Genomic DNA, 19,360 nt, shown 5'->3' with positions numbered 1-19,360 from the left:
CTGACAAAGTTTAAGATGGAAATAGAGTGTGGAGTCAGGCATTAAAGATGAGCGGTTTGCACTCAATTAATCAGTGCAGAGCTGCATACAGCTTATATAACTTTGGCTCCAGCCCCTGTAATTTACCTTTAGACAGGTCCACTCTTTGCACAAATCATGGGAAGTGGTGAACCCACTCTGTTTGTGGCCTGAAACAAGCGGCATATGGTAATACGACATCCTTCTCGTGCTACTCAGGCTTGAAAGCTCTGACAAATCACCACATGTATCATGACCACCCCACTTCTGAACAAAGATGAGGAAAAAGAAGTACCGCATCTGCTACAGGACTCCTAATTTTACACCGAAATTTTATTTTAAACATAAAGAACACATGGGAGAAGAACAAGGAATTTATTACCGTGTAATTTTATGGCTTAGTAATTCAAGTTCTACTTTTTTTAAAAAAGCCAAATGACTATTAAACACTTACAGACACAAACGTCGGCATCTGCAGAGCCCCGAGAGAGGGAAACAAGCGCTGCTTTCCCGCCCGCGGCGCCCCGTCCCGCAGCAGCGGGGCAGGAGGCGCAGGCCGCTCCCGCGCTCAGCCTGTGGGTGCGCAGGTCCAGTCCTGCTCCAGACCGCGGGGGGGAACCACGCTCTGCTTCACCGAGACCAGTACTCTCCGCGGCAACCCGCTTACAGTGCGCGGAACCCGCGCTCCGGCTGCGCGCAGCACCGCGGGACCCGCGGCCGGACTCTCCTCAGCGCGGAGCGCGCCCGCCCCGCGGCAGGAGCCTGGCGCCGCACAGCCGCGGTTTGAGCGCGAAAGGCACGAGGCGGCGCTTCGCGGCGGCAGCGCGTGCCTCACCCTCCCCCCGCGCGCAGGCGCGAAGTGTCCGCGGCCGCACCGAGTGTATTTGGTCTTTCCCATACACGTGCAATTATGAATTTTGGAATAAAATGCAAAACTCAAAATACCGGTAACTTCCACTTTTCTTGAACTGTGCAGAATTTCTCGTAACAGCAAAGATGAAAGGTGAAGTAACATCAAGTTGTCTCCAAAAACGTTTAGGTATTGTTTTTCTCCCTTGGAATTTCACTCATTTATAGTGAAATTATAATGAAATTTGTAATGAACTGCCTACAGTGCTGGTCTGGTTATGCCAGAGTGGGGAAGAAAAAGTACTATCCTTCATCAGCTACCAACAGAAATTCTGCCTAGAGGCTGCACGTCCCTTCAGCACCCAGGATACTTGTTTTACAGTGTAAGACATCGTTTTATGGTATGGACACACTTCAGCTGCATCCACACTTAGATTATTTTGCTGTTACATTGCTAATTTTTCACTGGTAAAGCACTAACTGAAAAACAGATGCAATTACAAAGAATTGCGAGATTCCAAAACTCAGAATGCCAGCTCAACCAAGGCCTCGCAGGCACTGCTGCGCCAGGAGGTTTATATCCCACTTCCTGAAAATACAGACCACTTCCTTTGCCCAGTCTATACGGGGCAGTGACAGAGCCTCATCCTGCAAATTGACAATACAGTTGAGAATATAGTGGGAGCAAAGCTGCATAGGAAATGAGCAGGCCCTGACAGACCACCAGGAAATGGCCGCCTTTCCCACGTAATACGCATTATTATCTTAGGGGCAGTCTATCTGGACATTGCTATCACTTCTGTAAGGCCGTAACACAGGTTAGGCAGCCTTTTGCAACATGATTATATTTTGGCCCCTCCAAAATCTGAGTAAGGATTCCCTTAGTGTGTTACACCCTTGTTGATACTTGTGCTTAATTCTCAAGAAACTCCAGAACAAATCGACCAAATAAGAAATAAGTCATCTCTCATAAATTCATCTTGAATTACTTTATTTTTCACAATAATAAAAAATAAATTAGTCATAAACAAAAATAGTGAACATTTTTTCATCAAAGAGAAAGTGTATACAATATGAAAAGGATGCTGTACAGTTCTGGTTCAGGTGCATTGCCATGGATACAGATTCCTGAACGAGTCAGAAAGCAATTTGCCTACACTCTCCCCCTTTAATTCACTCAAGGAACTGGCTAATCAGAAAGTTTAGAAAATTGTATTATGGATTTACAGTATGACATATATACAAAAATATATATGTAATACCTGTGCTATAAAATTCCCTAAAAAGCTGGGTTAGTATAATGAAAGAGCTGGACAAAATTTGAATGGTATATGTAAATAAATACATACTAGGTCCCTTTTAATAAAAAATCTGCCTATTCTAAATATTTGAAATATTTTGGTGCAGTGGCTTGTTCCATAGACACAGCTCAGAATTACATATTTCCCATAGACATCTTGTATTTACAAATAACAACAAAATAAGTTATAATAAAGTATATCCTTCTGCCAAAATCAATTACGAGGGTCAAGTAGACAATTTTATACATATTTAAAAAGTTAGGGTTTCTTTTGTCTCCAGTCCTTCCTGATCCTCTATGTAGAACCTGAGTGACTACAATGGGACTTCACAAGCTCATATGTACCCAACCGCTGCCAAGGCCACTGGTCTCAAGAGACCCAAACACAGCATGGACAGAATTTCAGGGCAAGCAGCAATGACAGACTGTTGCTGAAAGGTCAATGATTTCTCAAAATTAAGCTCCCCTCCTCTCCAGATATAGTGATAGTTATCTATAACCCATTATAGAAAATGAGGATATAGAAGATTGGGAACTCACATTCTTAAGAACTTCTGGTTGCTAAAAGCTGAGAAGCAAAGAGCTGAGTTCAGGTCTGGTGCGAGTTCTCTTAAATGGAATTTTCTCCCTTTCACCAGGTCTGAATTTCACCCACAGTATTGAGATATTATGACAAGTTCGCTTTAAAATATACTGAAAAGTCTTAGTGGATGATTTTTCATTTCTGATACAGAAATAATTATTTTACTCCATTTTCTAAAAAACAGCTAATGTATCCCCCACAAACATATTCTGTAAGCTTAGGATTAAAGAAGTTTACTTTCAGCTTTCAAAATTTCATGTTTTGTGTTCCTATTACAGACATGCACATAAATCATCTGCCCAATACACAGAACAGCTCTTAAAGAAGTCAGAGACACTAAGTGTAAGTCTCAAGAAAACCAGATAGACACACAGTTTTTCCTTTTGGAGTGTGAAGAGGGTAATTCTCTTTTTTTATGCAATAGATGTTAGATGTGAGAATGAAGGGGCACTGCATCCTTCAATAGCTGTGCAATCACAGGTTCATTGCACAGGAATTAATTCAGTAGGTACTTTAATACTATGCATTTAAAACTAGCCAACATGGACGGACAGACGGGTGGACGGACACACACACACACAAAATCACTGGATTGGCAGGAATATAGCTCTCTTAATAGCTGGGCTTATTTCTAACACAGATTCTTATCAACAAAAATGGCCAGTTCAGGATTTTCAGTAACTCTGGCAAAATTGAATATTGTCATCCAAAGGACAAAGGGACGGAGGTGAGATAAGAGGAAGAGGAGAACACTTGTAGGTGTAAAAGGGAAACAGGTCAGGATGAGGATGAAGAAAAGCAAAGCCATGGAAAGCACATTTTAGTGCTTATGGTGGTATAGATTATAAAGAGTGGAAGCAAAGTATTTCCTTCAGGAAGGCATAACCCCGCCTTTACTAGCCATAAGCTGTTTCCAGCACCTACCTCTGTGGTGGCCACTGGCACCTTCTAGGACTCGGACATAAGCAAAGTAAGTAGAAAGGTCCTGGCAATACTGCTGTCCCATGTGGTCTTCTGTTCTACCAGTTTCATGTACTCGCTTGAGTCAGGGCTATACTGACCACTTTTATCAAGTCTATGAACAAGTAACCTAAAATACATCTTTGCATTAACGTGTCATTAACTTAATATGCTCTGCAACACATTGGTTTTTTTTCTGTATAAAAGGACCAAACTCTGAATGAACTGCACCATATTGTCATAAAAGTGGGTTCTAACCAACAACATTAATGTTAAACACTGCTTTATTCATACAGAAAGTTCTGCATTTGCTGAAGTATTGGGGAATAAAAGAAAATGGATGATGCATGTAATGAGGAAGACACTAGTTCCCTGTGGAGGGATACTGAGGTAGTCCTGCACTGAGCCAGTGGGCATATGCTACAGCTGGACTTCAAGGCTAGCAGGCTTGCAAGAACGCCCATGTCTCCTGCACTGCACTCCCCAGCCTGCTAACAAGCCCTTCCCTCATTCAGAGCCCTGGGGACTGAAGGTCAGAGACACTAAAGGAAACACTAACTGTCTCATTGCTAGCCGAGTCAGACACAGGGTCATTCCCACAGGAGCAACCCTCGTGCTTCCACACCATCTTCTTCGGTTTTCTCAGCTAGCAAGAGGAAGGGAGAACTCCCTGAATTCAGTGCTGCTAATAAGTGCTCTCAAACTTGGCATGCAATTGCTATACAGAAGCAATTCTACCTACATATGCTTGCATCTGACATTGTGCAGGAGCTAGCAAACCCCGACGGACCCTTGATAACTTGATAAACAACTGCACTGGCAGTCCTCAATTGCAGAAGGAAAGTGCTTTGAGACACAGAGCCTGCTCTGGATGGAGCCAATTTTGGCCAGCTGCAGGTCTGCAAGACCTGAAAGCTGTATGCTGATTTTACCCCTATAAGCAGTTAGACTGCTCAGACTCTTTAAATCAACAATCTGCAGCAGTCTTCCTACACTTACTCTGGTCTTACTGGATTTTGTAAGGTAAAAATCTTTAAGGCAAGGAAGCATTATTTTCCACCATTCCGCAGGATTTTGACCGATGTTAAAATATCAGAAAAATAAATTAAAGCATTCAGACTCAGAAGCCTGCATCATTTCTTACTTATATTGGTTTTACACCTGCTCTAAGCCTACTGCATTCATTAAGGGCACCTCTGATTTACAGTGAAAGTAAAATCAGGCCCTCTGCAGGCATCACCCTAAACTGGTGCACTCGCTATTAAAACAAACACTTGCTATAGTCACAATTTCAAAAGTGCACTTTGTGTGATGGTGAAAGCGTAGCACTTACTTTGTGTAGATAACTACATCAAAGTGCTGAAAAGAAGGGTTCATTAGTTCATTTTGCAGGAACAACTATTTTGATTGTGCTGACACACGAGAAGAGATGATAAATGATTGAGTTCAGCAACATTCTGGCAGTTTCCTTATCGTTAGCTGTTTAATTTGGTGAAACAATCTTTTTTGTTTTATCTGGTACACCTGAAAACTGTCCCTTTAAAAAAAAAAATGTACAATTTGTATAACCATAACTCACTGCATTCAATTCACAAAGCTGTATACCTTAGGCGTAATACAGGGTTATATTGCTATGTGTATGTATATATTCTTTGATATTTAGCTCCCATGAACTCTGTTTATTTTAGTGGGAGCTTAATGGAGCCTACAAGATGATCGTCTGTGTAAAATAAACCAATGGCCATATATTCCAGAGCAAAATAATGTTTTATAAAAGACCAGTATTGTCTATGTGCTGAGTCGCTGACTGTCTCACAGCCAAAAGTGTGTGCAAGCAGATTATTTTCTATGAACTGATTGCAAACCTGATTACCTCTGCCTTTCATTTGCCTTGTGGTTTTCAGAAAGCCTTTTTATGGAACAGGTATTTCCCTCAAGCTGACAGGATACACTTCCTTGGGACAAAAGAGACAACCGCTAAAATTACATACTGTATGTCAAGATTGCTGCAATGAGATATCCAGATGAAAATCTGTATTTACAAATATTGGATTCCAGAGTTGTTTATGCTGCACTTTCTCCATATCATTCTTTGGTCAAGAATCTAAGGAATATAATATGATCACAAATCTGTAAATGAACTTCATGGATAAATCTTCATAATACAAGGGAATAGGACTGTGAAAGATCCGTGAACTCAAATGAAAGGTTTTCTAATTAGCATTTCTGTTTCTAACAGCTTTATATCAATTAATTACAGTGAAAAAGCCCAAATCAAGGTGTACAGAAACAGCCAATGACATTATTGGTTTATAGTCACAAAGAGTAACTTCAAATTTTAGGGGAAACACGTCTTCGTTTCACTTAGCCAAACAGCAGTAGTTCATCACATCTGAAATCTATTTTTCATGAGTGACCGAATCAAAAGATCTAAGGTTTGTCTCAATCCAAGGCAGCTTTTAGACTACAGGAGTTCCACCTTCCTGTGGCTTCCAGCACACAGGTGATGTGACTAGAAACTGATGTGACTAGTACCACACCCAGCAACCTTTGCCTCCCAGTGCCCCATTCTCTCTTCTACATCCTCTCCACCAAAGCAGTAAGAAGAAAAGAATACACAATGAGGCTCAAACATGGCTCCTGATCAGTAGCAGGAGACCTTAGTCACTGCTATATCACATCACTGGGAGTGACTTAACATAGATTATTAAAACTGTTTTTCAATTCAGACAACAGGCACCTTAGAAATAGATGCATAGCTGGGTATCACTAATTTACAAGCAATATGCTGTAATAAACAGCTGAATAAGCAGAGGTGTTTATTTTTTTCCTCAGCCTTATTTACCCATTTGAAACACCCCTCAGGTAAAGGCAAGAGAATGTGCAGATAATGCAAAAACTTTCATCTGCACTACATAGCACATTCTATTTGCTTTTAGCAAGTCCCAAGGCTGAGTACAGTAATTGCAGAAATGAAAAATCACCACCTAAATTCAGCTCTAAGTCTGGAGCCATTCTTGAGTAGTAGAAAAGGAATGATATGAATAGATCTGTGGGATGAAACATTGACTAAAAAAAGACAAGTGTGTTGTCATAACTGATCAAAACCTGAAGAATGTCAATAGCTAAGACCTCCTTTTTACAGATACTCAGCTACTACACTCATACTGCTGCCTGATACCAAGAGTAACAGACTGCTATAAAGCACCGAGGCCTGCATCCTTTGGTGGTTGTTTCAGAAACTGGTGACATATCCAGACTAGGTCTGGACAAAGTACTTTGGTACGGTAGTTATTAAGCAATAGTGCAGAGACAAGACATTAGGCAAGATACCAGTTCACTGAAATAACTGCCCTACAGGAAAGAGACCTTGCCAATGGAAACAATCGCTTTTTTTACACCAGCAAAGGCTCTTCACCTTTCTGGTAAATCTGTCTCACTGACAGCTGCAGTTGGTAAAGACTTAAAGGGCTAGACACTAGTGGCACTCTGGTAGGTAATGTATTTTAAAATCCATACAAAATTAGAAAAGTGTAACTTCAGGAGTTTATGAATTAAATATAAAGGCACTTTTTGGCAGTCAAGTGTATATATATTTGCTGCCTGAGGACAGGAAGTTAGTTAAAAGTACAACTGAGAGAGCTTAACAGTGACTAATTTATTATGAATGGACTGAAGTAATTAAAAATATATGTTAGAGTGCTAAGAAACTGATGATAAATGGGTCTTCAAGGGTCTGGTTCTTTGTGAAGTAATTTTTCTCATGTGCATGTTGCATTGATTTAGTCATCTAATTTAAGGCAGTCCAAAATACCAAGTAAAAGTAAGCACTCAGAAAATAATGCAGCAGCTGTATCCATACTGGTCAAATATCTCCAGTAATTGCCTGTGATTGATTTAGTTTTCATTAATTTCACAATATTAAGGCTGGTATGTTCTTTAAATAATTATCTGATGAGCAGGTGCAAAGAATAGTATCATTAAAAATTAATGCTTTAAAAAGATCATGGTTTTACAACAAGCATTTTAAAAAAGATAACTGCACAATAACTGTAACTGAAAGGGTGTGAGATTTAACCATAGTCTTGATGTACTCAGCAATATAAAAAGCCATCTCTAAGAAGCTAAAACCTGCTGTAGTCAAAACAGTAACACTGTTCAAGCTCCATCCGAAGACTGACACTGCTGCTTTAAGTAGAAGAGTATTTGTTATCTACGTCCTAGAAACCCTGATTGTCTGTTTGCCACACGTGTACAGGATGCACAACAGGCTGTTTTGTAATAGGTGTAAACACAGAGCCGGGCCTGAACCACCACATTGCAATTGTAGTATTTATCTTTGCAGTTCTCATCTGTGGAGAAAAAGGAAGAGAGAAGAAACGGAAGAAAACAGTATTAGAGCAACAAATAACCAATCCCCTTTCTTTTTGCCATGTAATATCCCTTGGGTTTGTATTTAAACGTTCATTGTCAGGTTAAAATAGGCTACCTATGCAAGTAAGTTAGATTATTCAAGATTCTCTACATTTAATATAAAGATACATAAAACCGTGGAAGAAATGTACCTATCCCCATTTATGTTGTGGGGGTTTTGGGGTTTTTTTGTTGCTGGGTTTTTTAAACACAAAATTTGTCTTGAATACAGATGACAGGAAATTCTCTAGTATTCTTCACTTAGGTACCTGTCCGCTTCATTTTTAGATTCACATGTACTAATCTCTTGTGGCAGTGTACAGATGGCACCAGAGCCTGCAAATGTTATTTTCAAGTACTAAATACTGGAAAATAGTAAACCACCTCCCTCCTTACAAATATTATAAATTGTTTAAAATAACTAGATTAAAAAAGACAAAAGTTGGTGTTCTTAACATTCCCCTTTTTTCTAAGCTGTTAGGACGTGGCCTGTTCACATTTTGAAGTTTTCCTTAGAACCAACAGGGATAGAAATACTTTTTAAGTGACAGCTAAGATTTTCATATGATCATGTATGTGATCACAGAAACTGAGGTGTTAAGAAAAGGACTGAATGACAAGACACTAATAGCAGGTGTAAAAACGAACAATTCTGTACAAATCTGTTTTAAATAAAGAAATAACAACACAAAAATACAATAAAAAATTTTAATAATATTGGTATACCAGGTTTTTTATATAGTTATCTTAAATCATGTTGAAGAGTAATTCTCAACTGAAAACTGCTGTAGAACGTAAGAGTTAAAACTGTTTCTAAATACTTGCATCTCCCTTTCCCTAGTCATTCTCATTACTATTAAAATCAAATCTGTATGAGATGAATGACGAATTCCAATGCCAAATTATGTGTATGTGTATATTTACTATATACAAAAGAAAATCGCTTAATTGCTCTTAATGTCTTAGTTGAATGTTATTGGTTCTTATAGAACCTATTACCAAATACAGTATACCATACACAATCCTTTTTTTGTTTTAAAGACTGCCAAGAGAAACCTTTGAGAATGCAAGGAGGCTGCATAGAAACACCCTGTATGTGCCATTTTCACAGAAGCAGATTTCTCACATTCTCAGCAACTTGAAAAGTAAACCAGTTTCTTACATGTTACAAGGAAAACGTTTTTAATCAGGAGTGAAAACCTACTTTTAAACCACAGAAAAGAGCTGTATTTTGCATAAAAATAAAACCCTGAGCTTCATAAAGAAAATATACTCTAAAACCTCTGCAAGATTATTAAATATTTTCTCCACTAGATGGAGTTCCATAGTTAAAACAGAAGCTTCCTCTTCCTTACCTATTTCAGGGGTACAGTCTTGTGTGTTACATGGTTCTTTTTCTTCAGGTTTAAGCTGTGGATCACACTGACTACTGGCTGTCATGTCATCTGATAGACATCGTACTTCTCGAACCCGAAATCCTCCTTCACAGGATTTGGAACACTGAAACACAAAAGCTGAAGTTCATGAAGACCATATGAGATGTGCAAATACAGAAAGAAAAAAATGGGAACCTTGAAGCCAGACTCAGGTATCACCGTAGCCTTTTATCAACTTCACCACTTCTGTTCTTTTTTGTTTTCTAACTATAAAGTCCTTAACATACATGTGCAATTTCATTAAAGGTTCAAAAACATTTTGACCACAGGGGCAACAACTGGACAAGTAAACATGGTAGACACTGCATAACTGAAAGCACGCTAGAATATTTCCCTTTCTGAAGTTATTAGTTACCTTCTTGCTTTTCTAATTAGTCTTGTTCTTCTCTCCTTATTTATATATATCTCCCAAATCTACTCTTTCCACAGTGTTCACATTTCTTACTTTAAGAACTTCCTGCACTGAACTTTACTACTTGTCTGCACTGCCCTCCACTGCCTTTTTGCCTCCATTTATATACAATCAGGACTAATTTTAATTGACTTTTTTTCTAGTGCTCAAGTATTTTTCATTTCTTGCAGCACAACAATTTTACTAAGCATTATAAGTTTCTTTGAATTTCTGAAGAAAATATTTCTGTGCTCCTTCGAAGTCTGTTATGAAGCCAGAGACTTTTGTACTCACTTGTCATGGTATTTTTAAAGCCAATTATTACACATTTCTGCCCGTACTGAAGCAAATCCCCTGTTGACTTCAAGAATTTCGCCTGAGTGAGGTCTTTGAGATTTGGCTCACTGTCCAGTTTGACCTAAATGCTCACAAACTTAATTAAACCTGGGTCATTTATAATGATTAAAACCTTAATAGCCCCATACTAGTAAGAATGTTTTCTTCCTGACTTTTTTGGCATCATTATTTCTTTTCCTAACATGACAAAAACGACTTATCACTATCATAAAATCAGATATTGTAGCAAACTAACTAAAATAGTCTCAATAATATATTCTTAAATTCAATAATATATTCTTAAATTGCTCTTTCATCTTTAAGTACAACCTTTCCCCACTTCAGAAAGACATAGCCCTGTGGCGACAATAATAGAACACTTGCAGTTTTTTATATAAATACTCTTGTTACCTGCCTGTATAGAATATTGTAATTATCCCACATCCAACAATAAGAACTTAGAGATCTTAAGCACTTAAAATGGAACCAAGACAGAATTTAGATGCTACATACAACACTCTACACACAAAACCCAGCATTCTGTGTTAGCCAGCCATTTAATCTCCATGACTGAGAGGCCATGCCATTTATCCTAGGTCAGATAAAAAGTTTCCTGAAGATACGAACTGGACAGTTTCAAAACCTAGTACAGGGGATTTGAACCAGCTATTCTGCTCACAGCTAACCCCATAATCCTTTCTCTTCAGGTCTAACAATAAGAAATGCCACATAATCTGTTGATAACAGTAACAATATCAGAAGGAGAATTGAAAAACACTTAAGAATGTGATCTTGTAAAACCTCAGCTAGCATATGTATTTGTTCCTACAGTGAAGATGTTCACAAAGGCTTAGACCTTTGAGGAATTTTAGGCACCACTTCTTAGGAAGTAGGCACTTAAACAGTAACTAGGGATCTCTAAATACCTATCAGATCCTGAGCCTTAGCACCTTGTTTCTTCTGTGCCTGTCAAAGAGAGAATGTATTTTCACTTTCAGAAAGAATCTATCTGCTGCATTCTACAGATGCAGACAGCTGTATCTCTTGTGGCTACACACCTGCAGGTTCACATTTGAAAATGGGTTTGCTAAGGGGAAGTTATTTAATCTAAACTAACAGCTCAGTAAAGAATCCCAAGAATTTCCAGCAACATCAAAGAACGTACTTTGATCTACATGGCTTTATTATGAGCCTAACTTGGATGTTGTTTTCAGACAAACATCTATACCTGCAATTAAGGAAGAAAAATCGGAGTTCCCTTCAGCTGATTTATTTTGTTAAAACCATTCCACCTTCTTTTCTGCTTTCTGGTGCTGCCAGTAGGCCAGTCAAATAATTGAGCATTTAGTAAAAGGGAAAACCAAAATAATTTCCCTCTCTCATGTCATGTGGATGAGGTATTCCCAAAGGTTCCTGACTAAGGGAACTCAAACTGAAGGTATCTGAGGCGCTTCCACATTTCAGAGCTGTCATTCTGAATTTGATTTAAGGCTCAAGGAAGGGTGTAAGTTACTACACTAGATATGATGTCATCTAAGTAGTTTTCACACCATTTTTCATTCTAAGAAGACTTTCTGATTTTCATTTAGGAGAAAAATGTTGATTTTTTGTAAAAATCCAGTAAGCTTTGTCAGGTATAGGAAATGATGGGAAGATAAATGAAATCAAAGCATTTTGTGGCACTGGTGAATGTAGCTGGTCCACTTCCAGGGGAAACTGAAGATACATGAAGCTCTACAGTAAGTTTTCTCTCAATAAAGTTCTAAGTATTACAGTGAAGAGTTTACAGTAAAATATTATGGTAAAACTGACTTTAAAAACTGAATACATCCCTCATGCTTTATTAAATGCTCCTTAATTTTAATGAAACTAGACGTCTGAAAAGAACTTAGTGCATAGTCTCATTAAGGGGCAAACGAACTTTATAAAACAGGAAGATTCTTGGAAGAAGAGATCAGCGACGAAAAGACAACTATGCAGTGTCTCCTTCTGGTCAAGATACTTCCTAACTTTCCTAAGCTCCACTGGGTACTAAAGAGTATGCTTTCTTTTTAGTATCATTCCTGTGCAAGATTACGTCAATTTCATGATCAACGGTTTTATCCAAATGATGTTCCCTTTCAATATCTAAGGAAAAAGATGTATCAAACAAAACTAGATATAGAAAAGCATGATAGACTTACTGTGCTCCATTCTGTATGAAACCACTTAGATCCACATGGTTTGAGGTAGCAGGATTGCTGGCTGGGAGGTTTTTCCAAGTATGAACATTCATAGGGGTTCAAAACATCAAAATTACCTTCAGTTTTCCTAACACAAATGACTTCTCTCTGTTGAGTTCCACTGCCGCATTCAGTAGAGCACTGTGTCAGAGAACAAAAAAAAGTGGTGGAATTTGTTATTCTACTTATGACCTTCAACTTGTTTCCAAAGTAACATGTTTCTCCACGTTATTGTTTCTGAAATAAAACAACACACACACACACACACACTTGCATTTTAAATTAATTAAATTAATTCCAACAGGAAAATTTGTAAAGTTTTGCTTATTCCCTGTTCTTGGATACATACCTAGACACATCCAAAATCCATTTCCTTACTTTTATATGTTCTTTCCTCAGTAAAATGAACTTAACTGTATCTTTCCTTCCATCACTGGCATATGTATGACTTGAAGAGAAAGGAAAAGGGTAAAGTATTCCTTGAGTTCCTATGGTAGGGTTATTATCTCTCAGAACCAGAATAGTAGTCTAGATAAACCGTGGGTTATTATTATTATTTGTATGTAGTACTAACATAGTAGCCAGCAGTCCCAGTTAGGAACCAGGAGAAGAAAATGCTGAAGGATATACTAATGACTTAATTCATTAAGTGACTACTGACTGTAAGTGTCAGGTATTACATATTTAATTTTTAATCTTAAAAATGGTTACAGCGGTTAAAACTGTACTTCTGTGAATTTTTATTCCACATGGTACCACAGACTCAAAACATATTTCTAATTATTTTTATGCAGAAGACAACATATGACTGTATGTGTGCTTTTGGAGAAATCTAAAAGTGTAGTTTTACCTGTAGCTACAAAAAGAAACTGGTATTTATTTTTCTAATAAGACGAGAAGCATAACTTACTTTCTCCATAAACAGTGTTACTGCTTCTTGCTGAAGCAGGATTGTATGCACTGCGCTGAACTTTTGAGGGTTATAAGGTTAGAGCACAGTTTTGCAGCTTTACAAATCCCCACATTCTGTGTGGTTTTTCGAAAATGCCTTGATCTGCCAGGGTGTTCTTTTCATGTTTGCAAGTATCTATGTGATGCAGTGTTGGTTCCAGTTTTCAAAAGCAAATTTGACTCACATAGACTCGTACTGCCCATTTAAAGGTTAAATACACACACAGTACTGTTCCTGGCACTTGTAAAAAGCATTTTAGAAGATGATTCCAGCAACATATTGCTTTCTACATTGCGTAAAAGACTATGATTTTCAAAGGCTTTTTCTAGCCTAAACCAATCAAATGTTATTAAAAGTGGGGATTTTGTTTATATTTTGGGTGGAATTTATGATCCCTTTACCAGATACCCACAAAAACCTTGAGCTGAATGAAGAACCTTGAGATGAATGCACCCAAATGAATTCTACAGGAAATAACGTAACTGCACTTTCTTTAACACTGAACACCTCTGTCACTGCTCTCTTTTAATGGGTCCTCCTAAAAACAGTATCTGAACGTTCAGCCTTAGCTCTACTGGAGCATAATACAGAAGGTCATCCACCAGTGCTCCCTCCTGCTCTGGTCTACTGACTGCTGTCTGCTTTCATTTTGGTATTTACAAGTCAGGATTTGGCCAGTAGAATAGATGTTGTCAGATAACTGTCAGATAACTTCTTTCAGATAACATACAGCAAAGACTTTGTACCCTTGGTATGCATCAAACAATTCAATCTCATGCAAAGAAAGAAGGTGAATTAGGTTAAAAGAACAGGAAATTGTACAGGATGGAAACTTTCTTATTCAGAACAGAATGGGGAGAGTTAGGATGACCTTATAGAACGCTTCTCTCTGTGGTAGCAAGAATGGATACAAAGTTCCTATTCACCTGCATGGAGTGGTGTAAGTAACAAGGCCCAGATTTTATCTGTTATTAGAACTGCAGCTAAGTATGTTTTAAACCTGAATTTGTGATTGCTCTTATACAATACAAATAATTATCATTTACACTTGAACGCATTAGCATAGTAGTAGCCCTGCAATTTCCATCTCAGCTGTACCAGTTTAATTTCCAACTCCTTATCACCTGGAAGGATCTTGGAATCTGAAATGCAGTGAGTTAACAGCACAGCCAAGAGACTTCTCCCTAACAGCTCGAAGTGCTGGTACCAGCAGTTCCAAAGGCTCTCTAGGCTATAAGAGAGCCTACACAAAGGGACATAAATGTCTGGGCGCCAGCTGACAGCTTCTGAAATGCCTTTGTTTCTGACAGCAGGAATGTTTATTTAGAATGAGAAGGACTATTGAGATGTGACTCAAGGGAAGAATTTACCTTGAAGAAAGAGCATCAGGATACAGGCCACTAACCAAATTTTGTTCTTTTCACCTATTATCACAAATTTCAGCACAATACTGAAGCTAACTTTTGGGTTGAGCCGTTGTTTTTTGTCTTATTTATCTTTTGGAAATTCCATATATATATAGATACCCCTGCACGTATGCATGATCACAAAGGCTCTACTTTAAAAGGTGCAAATCTGTTGCTTTAGCATTCACCTGAATATGCTAAGCATCCTTCTGTTATCTTTCATTTTATAAATACACTGGGTCTGTAGATGAGAAATAAAAATGAAGGCACAGAGGAAGAGAAAAACAAAATCTTATTTTCATCAAAGTAAAAAAACAGCAGGTGCTGAAAAGTATTTAACATCAACTCAGCAAAATACAGGAAAAAAACCCTAAATATTCCACAGAGATGTAGAAATACCTTATGGCACACATCTTCATTGCACAAAAATACATTTTTTAAATTAAAATACCAGCAGAAAACAAATACATACGTTAGATATAGAGCTTACCTGTGTCCAGCTGCCAGCAAACCACTCCACTTTACCCGCGCAGGGTCCATTATTACAGGGAGTTGTTTCAGGGGGTCTGTTATTGCCACAGCCTTCCAGAGGCAAACTGCTGACATGGTTCGTCATACAAACCACTGAACGCGTACGGACTCCATCACCACATTCTGCAGAACACTGGGGAGCAAAAGACAGATTATGTTCACTAGTCCATCCTCCAGACTGCACAAATGAAATGAGGAGAAGCAACGATCATGAAAAGTAAATGAATTTATGCAAGTTGATTATTATTACTTGTAATTCAACTGTAGCAAATCATCTTACCGTTTCATACTTTTGAATACACTACAAGTAGTACCTGTCCTTTACAGTCACAAATGAAAGAAATTGAAGGATTAGGGAAGAAAGATTTTTTTTTTTATAGCTTTTTATTAGCTTTCTCACTTTTCCGTCCTTCTTCCTGTCTGTAAATTCTTTCAGTTTTCATTCTATTCATCTCTTTGCATACCAATTAATAGATCTGAGAAGGGATAATTTCAGTAAGTTGCTTTTCAGACAGCAGTCATATTTCAGCCTTTGAATTGTTCTATGAGTTTCTCCTCCAACCATTCAAGCTGTCAGCCAGGTGAACTCTTACACTGGTTAAAAGGTCCAGGCTAGGAAGACTCTAAGGGCTGTGGCATTGGTAGTAAAATGACTGCATAGCGCATCCTGGAACTTTTCCATATAACGAGTTGACAGAGTATGACAGCACAATAAAGTAGAAAAATATAAAATTTTTTGACAGGTGGTTTCAAAAGATTCAGGTAAATCCTCAGCAAATAACTGTAACTACCACTAATTATTGCCCAACCTGTTTCAACTGTAAGTTGTTAATTAGTTTTAGCAGAAGAGGTGGCCATAGAAGTTTATGAACATTCAAGGCTTGCTTTCTAATGATATGACTTCCCAGTAACTAACCTTCACCATTCTCAACTTTTCACTGCTAAATTCTGAAAGCTCTTCATAGTGATATGCAGATTTTTATGTCACATATTCAGAGATAGTATGCATGTCATCCATAAATCATGCAGGATAAATTCCATTTATGCCCTTACAGTTTCATCATTCATCTATTTCAGTGGGAAAGTCTCTGATACTCCACTGTTCTGGGCAGCATCAAACTACTGACATTTAAAAAACAGAAACATGCCAGGGACATAATCAATTCTTGTGTTAGACTTTTTTTGTTGCTTAATTCTTTCTTAATCTTCTCTTTCTTTCTTTTTCTTTTAAAATGCATTTGGCATTTCATGTCTAGACCATTAAAATAAAGAAAAACCCATGTGGAGCTCACTGAAAGATATATATATAATTGAATTTAAACAATCACAAACAATTATATTACACATGCAAAGAAAACCACAAATAAGTATGTAGTATATGGGAGAAAAAGATGCATTTGATTGACATTTCAGATTTTATTTTTAACATACAATGTAATTAGTTCAGAGAAACTGTGTATTACTTCCACAATGAACAGTACATTCCTTGTGAATTAATGTAACTCTGTAATGGAACTTTTTTTACATTTTATTGAATAAAAGTAAGAATGATTCAAAGAACTGGTAATGAGACTCAGAGTGGACCACTAGCTTGATTTGGCTCCCATCAGTAATAATGTAGGGGTTCACATCCAGTAGTTCAACTACAGAACAGCAGATGCCATGACAGCACCACTGTTAATAACAGGATTAACCAAGACATTCATTCGTCTTCTTAAGAGAGAGACCAGTAACTGAATGTACAATTGGTTGCAAACTACTCCTTACTCACTCGCACTGAACAATACTGGTTATTTGTGTGAAACATGTAGTCATGTTATATTTATTCCACAGATACAGCATAGAAAAACATTTTTCCTATCAGCAAGTTGGTTTCTTTCACAAGATGTTCAAATAGAAGGGCAAAGCTTTACTGAAATGGAATCCTTAGAAAACTAAAAAAGCGATTCAACTTTTTACACATCATTTTTTTAACAAACAAAATACAATTTTGGAATAACTAGAAATTCAGAATTCAAAGAGATGCTTATGTACTCCACAGAGGAACGGTTTTAGTTTGTACTTATGTACTCCAAGAGGAAAAAATTGCTCATAGTTTGGAATGGTTTCTTCCTCGATCTGCATGATCAAATAATTAAGCTTCTCCTAAATGATGCCTATAAGTAACATAATGAGCCTTTTCTTGTTGGTGGTACACAACAAACTTTTCCACTTTCACAAAGATATGTAAAATATACTTACCTCCTCAGCAAACCAGATTTGATGGCTAAGGAGGTCTTTTCAAAGTAAACTGGCAAAATCTTGAAAATACAATAATGATGTAAATTGTGCTAGTAGTGAACATTTTCCTGTTTATGTAAACTAAAACTAAACTAAACCCATTTCAAACAGTCCACTCAAGTAAACTGACTGCTTAACTGAGCCCCATAAAATGGCTACCTTTCAAACCCACTGTACAGAAATAAATTTTGTGGCTGTTCATATTTTATCCTCAGCAAGTATGTTCAAGTACATTATGCGTAGAGAACTATGCATATACACTGCAAATACTTTTCTAAGTAATTTTCATTTGACAATCTAATTTGCTTTTCTGCTTTGCAAACCAGAGCTAGGAACAAGTTTAGTCTATAAAGTCATCCAGAAAATCTCTATAGTCTTAAGTTTTAAATGATTATGCATGAACTAGGCTTACATATCAAATAACAAAGGAAATACCAAATGGGAAGGTATAGGGTTGTCCCACCCTCTGCTGCAAGATTTTACTACAGATTAACTACCCTCAAAGGATTTACAAAGCAAACTTAAACCTGAATGTTTCTGCGTTAAGTATTTGGTTTTTCTTTTTTTTTCTTCCTTTCAGTAAAAATCTTCCATGAGAAAGCTATGATTTCCAAAGCCCAAGGCAGGGAGCAGGGAGTGTTTGGATAATGATCCTATCCCTTTGGCTTCACAGTTGACACACCCACTATTTCAATTTTCTGCCATTGATTTGTTGCATTAATACATAGTAACTGCCATAACCTAACATTGTATGACACGAGGAAGGTTCACAAGCTGCAACTTCTCTGTTCTGGTCCTATTATTAAAGATATTTTGTTTCACTGTCTTGTTTTAATTGGCAGAAATTCCTCAGAAACCTTATCCTGTGGAACACCCTCCCTAGTTTTAAGGAGTCTGCCATTTCTCCTCTTCCTGAGGTTCTTCCCTCATGAGTTTAGTTTCAGAAGCTTTCCATTCCCATTAAAAACTAAAAATACACCCCCCTCCCCCAATCCAGTGCTCCGATAGTTGTCAGAAAACAACTGTAACAGCAGTCCAGGAAAATAAGGCTAGTTCCTGCAAACTTGGAAAACTGCAAGTGGAAGCCTGAATTTTTGTCACAGCCACAGGGCATGGTAGAGGAAAAAAACCCCTTCAACAGTGCCAGTTCCCTTTCACTAATGTGCCAGCCCTACTCATTACCCTCAACTGGGGCAACAGACCACAAGAAAGAGGCAGCAGGAAATCTACCAGAACTCGAGAGTCCTTTCACCCAGCTCTCAGCGTCGTTGCTGGCCTTCATTAAATTTTTAAATAACAACCAATTGAGTTCCAGTAAAACGTCCCCATTTGTGCAGGACTTCTGTCTACCACACTTTAACTTTCATCATCTTAATTATTCCCCACAAGATAGTAAAGTTTTTTATGAATCATTCTCCTGATGTTACACCACTACAAAAAATAAAAATGAAGATCTATGTTTGAAATACATTTATGAAACTCCTTAGCATTATTTGACCTACTCTGAGAAAATCCCTTTCAGAAGAGATTTGAGAATGATTATGCAACCTTTGTTTTCCCAATAATAAACTAAGATTTGTATTTCAGAAGCTCACTTCTGCTGCAGTTCCAAGACTGGGGGCAGACTTTCAAAGGACTTAAAACTGTTGAGAGCAGCCTTAATTTCTTAAAAAAAAAAACAAA

At 37.7% G+C, this 19,360-nt stretch overlaps 1 protein-coding gene across 10 annotated transcripts in view; it reads right to left on the bottom strand.

Annotated features, from left to right (window-relative positions):
• Nucleotides 1-1,855: 1,855 nt before the first annotated feature.
• THSD4 (thrombospondin type 1 domain containing 4) overlaps nt 1,856-19,360 on the bottom strand; it is a 347,378-nt gene continuing 329,873 nt past the window's right edge. For 9 of the 10 annotated variants that reach the window (XM_075505878.1, XM_075505877.1, XM_075505879.1 and 6 more), the window contains 4 exons: nt 15,357-15,530; nt 12,470-12,649; nt 9,479-9,623; nt 1,856-8,062 (listed from right to left, as the gene is read on the bottom strand). In XM_075505878.1, the coding sequence (XP_075361993.1) occupies nt 7,920-8,062; nt 9,479-9,623; nt 12,470-12,649; nt 15,357-15,530 (642 nt within the window). In that variant the 3' untranslated portion in view covers nt 1,856-7,919. The remainder of the gene's footprint in view (nt 8,063-9,478; nt 9,624-12,469; nt 12,650-15,356; nt 15,531-19,360) is intronic. The other variant, XM_075505885.1, reaches the window with a different exon arrangement.

The sequence above is a fragment of the Mycteria americana genome, chromosome 6, assembly GCF_035582795.1.
Source record: "Mycteria americana isolate JAX WOST 10 ecotype Jacksonville Zoo and Gardens chromosome 6, USCA_MyAme_1.0, whole genome shotgun sequence".
Classification (NCBI taxonomy): Eukaryota; Metazoa; Chordata; class Aves; order Ciconiiformes; family Ciconiidae; genus Mycteria; species Mycteria americana.
The sequence above is the reverse complement of the archived record's forward strand: the minus strand, read 5'-3'. Positions and strand labels throughout refer to the sequence as shown.